The sequence below is a fragment of the Dysidea avara genome, chromosome 15, assembly GCF_963678975.1.
Source record: "Dysidea avara chromosome 15, odDysAvar1.4, whole genome shotgun sequence".
Classification (NCBI taxonomy): Eukaryota; Metazoa; Porifera; class Demospongiae; order Dictyoceratida; family Dysideidae; genus Dysidea; species Dysidea avara.
The window spans coordinates 5,028,706-5,041,404 of record NC_089286.1 but is presented as its reverse complement, the minus strand read 5'-3'; the positions used below and the strand labels follow the sequence as shown (position 1 = coordinate 5,041,404).

Below are 12,699 nucleotides of genomic sequence, written 5' to 3'. Positions count from 1 at the left end.
CCGCATACACTGTGAAGAAGTTTTTATGATTATAATACTTTTCATAATTGATTTGGTCTAGCTCATATCAAAGTGCTTATATAAAAGCTTCGTAATGATAAGCATACCACATTGGTTTAAATTGCTAGTGCAAAACTAAGCAGCTAGTGTCAGCTATATAAGTAATGACAAGAGCCTCTATCACTACGATAATCAAACACATTCACACAATGAGTAATAATTGAGGAGTTTTACCTGTGATAAATGACTGTTCAATTAGGGTAGTTTGCTAACAATGGTATTTCTATTAGAGTATTAAAAGATTTTGCACTTTTGTTAGTGTGATGCAAATGTTTGGATAATTCAGATAGCCAAGGATCTGCTGTATTGGATTACTGGGATCAGTAGTTATTATTAAAAGATTGCTTATGTTGTTAATTTACTACTAAACAATTTATTCTAAATCCTTACCGAGTTTCTTCGTCCATTGCCTTTTGCTGCTCTGTCAAAAGTGGTTGATATTCTTTTAGCTTCTTCTTCTGCATTAGTTTCCTTTTCCATTGTGGCATGTCTTGGTCAATTTCATCATCTAGCATCTCAACAATAGCAGACTGTTCTTCTTCAATTTGTTCTTTTTGGCGTTTTTGTTCCCACTTCAGAGTATCCTTCTGTCCGATTTTGACCTGACTGGGCTTGACAGTAGGTGTTGACGCTTCTTCATCAGTACCACTAGCACTTTCATCATCTTCTGATGATGAATCCTTCTTTGATTTATTCTTTCTTTTTGAATCATGTTTCTTTTTCTTCTTATCCTTCTTCTTCTTCTTAGAGGAGCTCTCAGTGCTACTCTCATCTTCCTTTATCTCCCCTGAAACTTTTTTAATGGAATCCAGTTTCTTTCCTTTCCTAATGTCTTCCAACAGAAGGTTACGATTTGCTTCAACATCTCCTGATATCTTCTTTCCAGAAGAACTTGGCTCTGAAGTCTCTGCTGGTGACTTCTTATTAGAAGTAGGATGTTTTCCATCAGCTGGTGGTGGCGGGGGAGGTGGTGGAGGTGGAGGAGGAGGTGGGACACCCCCAGGAACATTAGGGGTTTCCCCTGTAGTGTCTACAGGGGGTGGGGGTGGAGGGGGAGGAGGTGGTGGTGGTGGTGCCTCATCTGGTGGTTTATCTTCATTCTTTGGCACATCCTCACTCCCATCTGGCGGTTTAGTCGCAGGTTCATCCTGCTTAACTACAGGCTCATCTGGTTTAACAGAATTTGGCTCATCATCCTTTACCGGTTTTACTTCATTGTCAGGCTCAGTTACAATCAAATCTTGGATAAGTTTGATCTCAGCAGGAGTAGTATCAGGTTCTGTTGCTCTGGTAATAGGTTGCACTGGCTTGGTCACTACCGGCTCAACTGGTTTAACAACTAGTTCAACTGGTTTAGTTACAATTGGTTCAACAAGTTTTGCTACTACTTGAGGTTCCTCTGAATCACTGTCCATTTTAATGTTATCAAATGACAGGCTAAAGGCTAGAGAGTCCAGAGTAGGCGGTTCTTCTTCCTGGTTAGTCGGCTGCTTGGGTTTCTTAGCTGCTCCAGTTGTGGTTTTCTTGGTCTGCTTCTGTTGAGGTTGCTTGCTAGCTGCTGGCTGTGACGATATTGGCTGCTGTACACTAAACAGATGAGGTTGCTGCTGCTGTGAAAACTGAGAACCTTGTAACCCAGTTTGCTGGAATGCCATGTTACCTGTGACTGTTGGGTTGACAAATCCACCTGCCATTCCTGCAGGCTGTACACCAAATGGGCCAGTATACAAAGCTGGATTACTCTGAGTTTGGAATGGCATCGCAGACTGTGGCTGTTGAAAGCCAAATGCATATTGTTGTTGTTGTTGCTGCTGCTGCTGCTGTTGAAAAGTAAACATCGGTGCTTGTTGATGAGGTTGAATCATCGGTTGTTGTTGCTGATGCTGTTGGGCAGGATGCTGTGCACTTTTTGCAGGTTGTGATGTTCTCTGTTTCCTGCTTGCAGCATTAGTACGGGATGACTTCTGTTGTTTAGTAGACTTCTGTTGTGTAGTAATCTTCCTCCCCTTGTTAACAGTTTCTTTGGCAGTTTCTTTGACAGTTTCTTTGACAGGTTCTTCTTCAGCAGTAGGCTGTGTATTACTGGTCCCCATTATCAGGTCAGACAGAGCATCAATGGTTTGTGTAGTGGAGTCTGGTGGAGGTGGGGGAGGGGGAGGAGGTGGCTTCTCCTCTTCTTCATCTGCAAGTGGAAATGTAAGCACAGGCAAGTCAGAGAATGGTGCTGGTGGCTTTTCTTTTTCTTTTTCCTTTGATTTCTTCTTTTTACGTTCAGTTTCACTACTTGAACTATCCTTGTCTTTGTGCTTTTTATCCTTCTTTTTTTCTTTTTCTGATTCAGAGTCACTTTCTGAGTCTGAACTGCTGTCAGGTTTTTTGGCGCCCTTTTCTTTATCCCTCTTTTTATCTTTCTTCCCTCGGTGCTTTTTAGATTTCTCATCTTCAGATGACTCCTTGTCTTTATCTTTATATCCTTTCTTGTTCTTGTACTTGTTACGACGTTTGTGCTTTGAATCACTGTCAGAGCTCTCACTGGCAACTTCAACTTCCTTTTTCTTTAAGGCTTTCTTCCATGCTGGTTGTTCAGACGGAGGTGGACCAACATCCATAAATTTCTTTTTCAATGCGGACACTGCTCCAGCTGCTATTGACCTACTTGGAAGCTCTGTCTCTTGTTTGCCAGACTCAAATTGTTGTCTTAGCTGGTTCATCCTAGCCTTCTTATCACTTTCTTCATCTTTTTGTTTTGGCTTTTCATCTGGCTCATCATCAGATTTTTCTTCTATCTTTTCAGAGTCCTTTGGAGTAGCAGATGGTACTGATGCCAGTTTCTTATCTTCAAATTGTTGCATTATCTTGGAGAAACCTGGCTTTTTAGCAGAAGGCCTCTGCTGTACAACAGTTGGCCTTGTGATGCTATCAACCTCAACTTTGTTGCCAGCATCAGTGTTTGGTAGACTGATCATAGGAGGAGGGGCTTTAGACAACCCTCGAGGAGGAGGTCTTGTACTAGAAGGGCGTGCCTTGATGCTTTGAGCAAACTTTGAGATAGAAATCTTCTCACGTTCTAAAAGATAAGACATAAGGACAGTAACGTAAACTTCACTGATCAATAATAATTGACCATCAATACATCTTTACATCAGTGTGCTTATCATAAGATCTTACCAGGAACATAATCTCCATTCAACACAAGATCATATATTTCTCTGTCATCTTCCTCAACCAGTACTCTTGCACCTGGCCGCAGAGTAATCCTGTAAGGTTAATATTGATAATGTGCCTGTTGTATAGTATGTTAACACACTAACTTTTCGCCCCTTAGAAGAATTTTGGTTTTCTTACAGAAGCCAACGACATCAGTTGTACATTTCTGATAGTCTAGCCAGTTCCTTCTTAGCTGGCGATATTCTATTACACTGACCATCTTCTCAACCTCAGCAAAATAGTCGATGTAATCCTCATCAAACAGTTCATCTTCCACCTCAATCAGCTCTACAGAAATGGCAAGAAAATTAATGTTTATATATACAATCTCACAAAGGCTGGTACACTAATAATGACCACTCAATGGTAACAGACTTCAATAATAATAAATGAGTCCGGGCATCTCTGTGATAAGAGGTGGTCCAAAAGAGAGAGACTATATTATAGTACCCTTTCTGTGCTACAAATACATTTATCATACCGGCCCATGGCTTCCGCTGCTTCTTTGGAGGTGGAGAGGGCTCTTCAATAACTGGAGGCTCTTCCACTGGGATAGATTCTTCCTTGCTTTTGGTTTGTTCCTTAAATGGAGAAGATGGTGGAGTTTTCACTTCCCTATCAGCTGGTTGAGTTATAGTTGGTGAATTATCATCAGCTATTGGCTTGTAAAATGGTGGAGGCGTAGTTATTTCAGTCTCAAGGTCAGGGAGACTTGCATCAAGCACAGGTGGAGGGTAGGTCACTATTGGAGGTGTAACAGTGCCATCTACCACATTGTCATCACTCTGAGAGTCACTCTTCTCTACAGAGAACTCACTATCATAGTCTAACTGAATTTGTTGGTCCTCAGCAGGTGACTTCCCAGCCATTGGTAGGGTGCTGCGATCATATGCACTACTACCATTGGAGCCTGACAGAATGGATGCTCTCTTCCTTACATTTGGTAAGCTTTTAAAATCATATTGTTCATGTACAAGAATAGGTTCTTGCCCTTCTCTGTCTAGTTGATCATGTGTCTTTACAACACCACTGTGTTTGGATACTTGTGATGACCTTTGTTTTAATGGTGATACTAAATTATCATCTTCATCATTTTCATTCAGTTCCTCCAAAATGGAATTGTTGCCACGCAGCATCAAGGATCCTTCAAGCTTTTGTAACAGGACATCTGCTTTGATACTTTTCTTGTGGTAACGTGAGCTGTGAGACATGTCTCTACCAATTTTGCGCTGCTTTTGTGATTGTGCCGAGTTTGGCACAGATAAGCTTTGATCACGGCCACTACTGCTACCAGTGCGGTTAAGAAATGAAAATTGGGTATCAATAAGGGACTCAGGCCTGTGTCCATCATACTTGACTTCCTGTGATATTGAGGCACCTGATGTGTTATTAACTGGGGATGAGGTAACTGGTGTAACCAACATATCTCCTTCACTGACTTGAGACAAATCATCAATGTCGATGGCTTTGTGAAAGTCAAAACTGTGCGTGGATTCTGATGAAATACGAGCACCCAGTGGTGTGTGACCTGATTTACTTTCCTTTGCAGCTTTCTTGCTTTCCTTTTTCTCAGCTTTGGACAGTTTTCTAGACTTTTTCCTCTTAGGTGGCTCAGATGGCAATGAGGGTGTAACATCAGTGGTGGAGTCAGCCTGGTACTGGGACATGAGCATCTGAAATGTGTCTTGTAAGTAGCCACAAATATTCCGAACTGCAATCTAAATAATAATGATATTGACATGTAAGCATCTTCATATAATTTATACTGTGCAAGAAATACATTCGTACATTATGATTGGCCTTCACTGTTGACAACTGGTCAATGAACACTATATCAGGTGGACGGACCTAACAAAGATTATTGTGTTGATGTTGGTGTATAGGTACTCAAACAGATTTACGGATATTATTAAAGAAACTATGTACTCGGCCAATTGTAAACCATAAAGATTTTCAGCACAACATGCACAACCATAGTCCTATCAGGTACTCATCATATGACCTCTTACACTCAAGTTCTGCTCTAAAATGTGCAATATGTGTAATAGTTAAAGCATTACCATGAGTGCATGTTACACAAGAAATAGAAGGGTGGGAGAGAGACAATGGTGAGTACAATATTCAGTCTTAATACCACTTGTTGAGTGTTATATTTTCGTATAGCACAGTGCTTGAAATGCTTTTTTAAAAATGTCAGGAAAATTTCCTGACATATGTAGAATTGTCAGGCATTTAGTTAATTTGCATGGCAGTTATAGTTGAAACTATGCAGATAACATTGTGCAAAGGGGGTCTGGGGGCATGCTCCCCACCCCCCAGGAAATGTTTTCAAGATTTGATGCTCTGAGATGGCATTTTGGGCAAAAATTATGGTGTAATGATGCCCTTACCTGTCTATAGCACTTCATAGCTGTTATAATGTATATAAGAGTACTTTGTATAATTATAAATAATAGCATAATTATACTTAACAAAATTTAACAAAAATTTTATATTTCATGATTTTTGTTTCCATAAAGCTGTTCCAAGGAACTCCATGTATGCTATCAATAACATTATGTCGATTTGAACAATGATATTTCTTTCCATGATAATGTAATTGTTATCTTGAACAATACTAACAATAGTGTGTCAGCCAAGTACATAATAACATAGAAGGGTAAAAGTTACAAACAAATTACATCAGACTGAGTTAGCAGGGTGTTGGATAAACCAAGTCAGATTCTGACTCCTCATCAGAAATACTAGAAGACTGGGGATTTTTCTTACGTTGTGGTATTCCATTTCCTGTTTGCTAATCTTGCCATTAGACTATTATAATAACTTCACAGCTGTTTCTGGGTTTCACTTAGCCAGAGTGAGTGCTTCAACATTGATGCATATAAGTCAAGCTATGAATGATGATGTTCCAGGCAGGGGAAGTGCCAAACGGTGCAGCGAGGTGAGTATATACAGTCGATTGCAGAATTGTCGAAATTTCTCTTCCCCTGCTGTAAACATTCCGTGGACTGGAAAACTATTTGTAGTGACGCTGGATCAGCCAGATTGAGGAAAAAGATTAGTGTGGTTCAATTGCCGTTGAATCCGTGGTAAGAACAACAAAATTTACTCACAGGGAACCCCTAACGGAAACGCTCACGGTATGGCATCCTTTTTCAAGAATTATACAATCAACTGTATTAAATTCAATATGTACATATCTATGAGATTTTTAATCCGGACATTTAAATTCTAACTCAGAAATTCCACAAATAATCCAGAAACTCACCAGTTGCTGGATGTTATTTCGAGCACTGATAGCATGACCATTTCAAAGGACTTCCAGTTTGAGCTTGAGCCAGTTGAACAAGAACACATGTAGCTACTATTATCAGTAGCCTTGAAACAACCAACTTTGTTCTCAATCGGATGAAATTCTCTGGAGTGCTTTCTTCTCTTGTTTTAGAGAGCTTTCTTTTCCTAATAAACCCATGTAGAGTTCTATAACTACTTCCATAGCACTGCGATCCCACTGTGGTCACACAGACCATTATGTTTTAATATTTCACTCAAATATCTTTAATATGACTACTCAAAGTGTATTATCATATATATACACGTAGTGTATGGGAGAGAAGAATCACATAAGACACAAAGTTTCAGGGTAGCCATATTGATCACCAAAGATAGCTTCCTAGCAAACTTTGTCTATTCAAGAAACTGTGAACAATGTGACTAGATTATGCAACGATTCAGAATGTTATGCATTCTACCAACTGGGAGGTGTTAAAGAGGGCTAGTCAACTGCTGATGAGCTGTACTTATTTGACCACACATTTCCCCACTATGACATAAAACAATGTGGTATGTACATATTAGGTAAATGATAATAACAAGTTCTGAATCCTTCAACACTAACTACAATGTCACACTATGCAGCAGCTACTGATTTCCTACCATACATAGTGATACCATACTAATCTACAAGCCATACTAGTTTAGATAAGTATTCCCTTGTTGTACACAAGCAACATGCACTTTTCATCAGCTATGGCCATGCAGTGAATAACAAAGTAGCAATGGTCCAGGGTTGACAATTGTACTGTGCATTAGGGATCATGTTCTGGCTAAACATATCACCCTAAAACCAGCTTCACAATACCTTAAAGACACCTTAGTAGTATTGGTTAGGTATAACCAAGTCCAAAAGTGCCTCTAGTATGACCTGAAACACTTTCAAAAAGTTGCTACTAGAAATTGTTGAGTGGAAGTTTCTACTGACTGACTAATTGACTGACTAATGCCTTCAGACAAGCATAACTCGATAACGGCCAAGGTTACAGGCTTGATATTGCTTTATACAGAGACGTGCCTTTCAGCATACTGCAGTACGTACAATGCACACATCATAGACTTCCACTTCTTTTAGCTGACAGTTGATTCATGGTAGTACACTAATGGCTTTGTGTTTCCTATGACGTCTGTAACTTTTGGGTCATGCATCAGATTGGTTGTAAGCTGGTTATCATTCTCTGTGTGTAGAGTTGTGTATAACCAGCAAGAATATAGTAGAAAGCTTCACGAAAACAGCTGCATTGCTATATATTTTGTATAGAAGCACTCATTTTGTCGTTCAATTATAACTTCACCCATCTGGTGCCCTTCTATTTTAATGCTGTGACAGAGAAGTTTACGAATGACTTGAGTGTGATAAGAATTAGGAAATTCATCAGCTAGTAGAGATCATTGCAATAAAAAGTACTTCAACAAGGGGACCATCACCCGAGATGCAGTGGCTCACATATTTATTGCTAATTTATGAACTAAAGTATATATGTATATAGTTTAAGAGCTATGGAAAGGTACAATACAGTGTATTTAGTAATGAATAATTGTAGCAAGTCACACAAAGAACCCGCATAGGTTTGTACATATCTATGGTAATTTAAAAAAATATTATACCATAAGGCTACTAATTGCCATTCTAACTTGCAGCCATCATAATGATATCAACTAGTATGGCTAACCACATCAGACTGTACCGTACAATATCTCTATTGATCTAAACATTATCACCAATCAAGGTGAATTACCAGTTATCCTTGTATAGAGAATTTTGGAACTAATCTACCCTATGAATGTTTCCTGACAAAATTTTAAAGCAATACACAAGTTCCAGTTTGTTCAGTATGACGAAAAAGTTCCCCCAGTTAAAAGCATTTTCCTAAATGTGGCTTTTAATTTAACAAAAATGGAATAATTTGAATCTCATGACAACTTGGGATATTGCAGTATAAAAGCGAGGTGTGTCAAAACATGATCATTCAGTGGATGAGAATTAAAACAACTATGTGGACTGAAATAATCCTTGTGATCCTGGGAGTAACTTTCTTTCCAGCAGGAGTGAAAGCTAACACACAGGTAAGGAGAAATTCAATACATTTATACTATATAAGCTTGTTGTTGAGTGGCCAATGAATGCTGCTGCTGCTGCTGTTATCGCTGCTGCTGCTGCTGCTGCTGCTGCTATCGCTGCTGCTATCATTGCTGCTGCTATCACTGCTACTATTGTTGCTGCCGCTGCCACTGCTGCTGTCACTGCTTGCTTCTGCTGTTGTTGATACTGCTAAATAATGTTGCTGCTTGCTGCTCCTGTCACTGCTGCTGGTGTTGCTATCACCATTCCTGTTGCTGCTGTTGTTTTGTTGCTGTAGCTACTTTAGCTGCTTCTTGCCACAGCCATGCTTGCTACTGGTGTCTGTACTATTGCAGCTGTTGTCACCAGGCATGGCTGTTGTCACCAGGCATGGCTGTTGTCACCAGGCATGGCTGTTGTCACCAGGCATGGCTGTTGTCACCAGGCATGGCTGTTGTCACCAGGCATGGCTGTTGTCACCAGGCATGGCTGTTGTCACCAGGCATGGCTGTTGTCACCAGGCATGGCTGTTGTTGTTTCTTCAGCTCTTGTTACTGCTAAAGTAGGACCTCCATTATCCCTACACCTGTGTGCCAGCTCAACCATAAAAGTGTTCAGATAAGAACATACACTTACTCTAACAGAACATTCACCTAATGATGAAATACTCTAAAAGAGCAGTCATTTGATTCGTATAATCGAGGTAGTGTACTGTCAAAGTTGCTGTTGATGCTTTTGCTATCACTTTTATTGCTGTTGATTCTGTCATTACTATTGATAGTACCACTGCAATAATTGTTTGTTCTTGCCACTGTTGTGTTGCTTTTTGATGATGATGTTGTAATTGCTGTTGATAATTTGATTAGCTGTCTGGATACTATAGTAAAAACATCTCTCGTTAATCAGGGGACCTGGTGTGTCATCAGAACAGTCAATTACTCTAATAGTACAATAAAAATACTATTTCGCTATATTTGTAGTTGTTAACCTAACTATATCATTAATAGGTACAGAAGGCGGACACTGTGCTACCATACCATCAGTTGATGACACCTACCTGGCTGCATACCAATGCTATCATCAACGGGCCTCATGGTCTCTTCCAAGAATACTTTGAAGTGATCAGTGCACCTCAACAGCCACTGCACCGTGCTCTACGAGTTCAGTTAGTGCCTCCTGGTATCCTAGCAGCTACCAGTCACGTGACCATCACTTTAACTATAGCAATGGACACAATCCTGGCTAATAGTAGAGATCATGATCCCATAATTGGAGTGGGTGATGGCGCATCTTTTAATGGCTTCAGAGTTCTTGACAGAGAGAATTACCCTACAGAATCACCATGTCCATTCTTTGAAGGTGACAGCAGTCGTGGGAGGATTGACAATCAACGAAGTGGGACAGCCCCATTAGTAGCCTCAAGGCGTTATTCTGGTGAAGTCAAGATCCAAATCAGACCAACTGAACAATGGGGTTCTTGTACTACTGAACATGATGAAGGGTACACCAGCGTTGGAATATACCAACACTCTATTGATATCACAAAAGGACTATTCTTTGAGTTCTATCGTGGTGATGATGTCATAGAAATGTACCGCATCAAGTATGTGGTGGCTGAAGTGAATTTGGACTAAATCTTGTAGTAACTAGTGTATGGGACATGTAGAATAGGTCTAGGCTATCATTTCACACATTTTGTATTATATCTACATACACTAGGTACACAAATTGCTTTATCATGATTTTGACATGTACTAAAACAATAATATACTGTTTGACTGAACAGATGTACAATGGTGCCTACCTCACTGCCACACTCAAGAACATGACAACAATACTCATCGATGCTTTCTGGTATTGTGGTCTTGATTCCCAGTATGTGTCTGCCATCATCATCAGCATATGATAGACTGCCAATCTTAACTGTCTTGAATTGAGCATACAGCACCTATACATGAGATGATGATTGTAGTTGGTTAAAAGTTACATAACAGAATGGAAAAGAACTTGGAAACCATGCAGTGAAACCTCTTTTAACAAAATTCCCTGACATAGTAGAGAAAACTTCCATAACAAGGGCAAAGATTTTGGTCTCAGCATGTCTGACTCTATACAATACTACCTCTAAAAGAGGAAAATCTATACATTATAGCAAGCGTCTATTAAGAGAGGTTCCACTGTATTGATTCACTATAACTTTTTTGTGGTTTACACTTGGGCCAACACCATACTAATTTTATATATCATCTTGTAGCAGTGACCCACTAGGTCAAAATAACGAAAATATAAATTATTTCAGTAGCAGCTGACTGTTTTATTAGAATATAAAAGACTTCTCTATTGGAGTATCTCAAGGTTTATAGACCCAGGAGCTAAAGCCCTTTTGAAATATGCAAAGTAGATATGTTTACCTCCACTTTGCTACAATACATGATGTTTGTGAGTCTACAGCCATATTAACACTCTTATGAGGTCACATGATTTTTATTCATTTTTGGGTTTGCCAAAACAGACCAGTTAAATTAATTAATCATGAAATAAATTAATCATGGTCTTATACATATACGCACGAGTCCATTATGAAGACAGCACACTCTAGATGTGATGAAGTCATTAATCTTGTACTTCCAGTTCCTGAAACATGCTGAAACTTGACTTGTTTATTACACACAAGTAATTGTTTTAGGCCACACATAAACTTAGTTTCTCATCTACCAATTCAGGCAAATTGTTTCATTATGCTATTAATTAGGTTAGTTATCTCAAATGTCTAAGAATGTAATTTTCTTATTCTACTCAGTAAGGAGCTTAATGGTTGGTTACATACATCCACCAATGGTACAAAAAAATCATTGATGTGGTAAGGAAAAGACAGTGGTAAGAATCATGGTTATGTAAGTGGCCTTATTTGGTTTGATTACAGAAAAGTTCTGATATGTATGTAGATTCTATGTACACAACAACACACAAGATACCGCAATCGTACCTTCTTTTTGTTATCAGCAATGTTAACCCATAGTGGGGAGATAAACAATAACTTGGGCACAGCAGAGTACCACATTAGGTTGCCTTTACGCTGCACAAGTGACATAAAGAGGTCAGCATGCTTCACACAATGTACTGTACCTGTCCTTCATCAACCATCTCCAGAAAGTCAGATCTTGACTCTGGACTCTGCCAGTCAGTGACACCCGGAATACACCCAAGATACTACATGTAAAAGATAGAATAAAATCTGTATATAAGTAGTGTCAGGTCATGTGTTAGTGTGCTATCAATCAAGTTGGCACAAACCATCAGCACAAATTCAAATTCATGTTTGTCAAGGAAAGTGAATGTAGTTTTTATAGTTGTAGCTACCAGGCAAATAATGGCTTGAAAAGCTGCAAATCGTATAAAGAGAATAATGGAAATGGACTACCTGCCCGAATGCAAATAAGCCTGAATCCAGGACAGGAAACAAGAGAATTTATTTGGAGTGGCCAAATATCGAGTCACAAATATATTTGGTGTACTATGTTAAGGTACAAAGTACCTGATACTGACTGACCCACATCATCGTAGGAGTTCACAACACCATAATGTCTTACCTTTATGTCCCATTGTGTGGACCCTTGTAGTAGACTACTGTCAACCTTCCCGATAGCTGCAAAACGAAATATGTTACAAGTAGGTAATGTATTTCTCACGTCGTTAATAAGTACAGCACCTACCTAATTAGCTACGTGTGACCATGCACTACAACAGCAGACTGGTATAGTGACTCACCTCTGTATGAGACTGGCTGTTCATCAATCTTAGGTGGCTCGTGATCTATTAGCGCTGACTGGCTAGTCTTCTTAGGTATCTGTAAACAATATTAACCGCGCATCATCACTAGCGCATACAAAATGAGAAGCGTGTGTCACGTATTACCAATTTGAAGAGAAACCCTTCACTCCTCTGTCGTTTCTGCTCCTTCGGCATATTGTTAATACTATACGAACTTTGTTGTCAGTTTCTAAAGAGCCACACCCAAGACCACGCCTAGAGTGACG

General features: G+C 39.5%; 1 protein-coding gene across 1 annotated transcript in view; it reads right to left on the bottom strand.

Moving 5' to 3' along the window:
* The window catches only part of LOC136245765 (microtubule-associated protein futsch-like), a 13,099-nt gene extending 400 nt beyond the window's left edge, over positions 1–12,699 (bottom strand). The window contains exons 1-10 of the mRNA XM_066037242.1: positions 12,578–12,699; positions 12,431–12,509; positions 12,253–12,308; positions 11,789–11,872; positions 11,649–11,738; positions 10,467–10,610; positions 3,749–4,985; positions 3,372–3,555; positions 3,229–3,317; positions 451–3,127 (exon numbers count right to left, since the gene is read on the bottom strand). Of these exons, the coding sequence (XP_065893314.1) occupies positions 451–3,127; positions 3,229–3,317; positions 3,372–3,555; positions 3,749–4,985; positions 10,467–10,610; positions 11,649–11,738; positions 11,789–11,872; positions 12,253–12,308; positions 12,431–12,509; positions 12,578–12,628 (4,691 nt within the window). The 5' untranslated portion in view covers positions 12,629–12,699. The remainder of the gene's footprint in view (positions 1–450; positions 3,128–3,228; positions 3,318–3,371; positions 3,556–3,748; positions 4,986–10,466; positions 10,611–11,648; positions 11,739–11,788; positions 11,873–12,252; positions 12,309–12,430; positions 12,510–12,577) is intronic.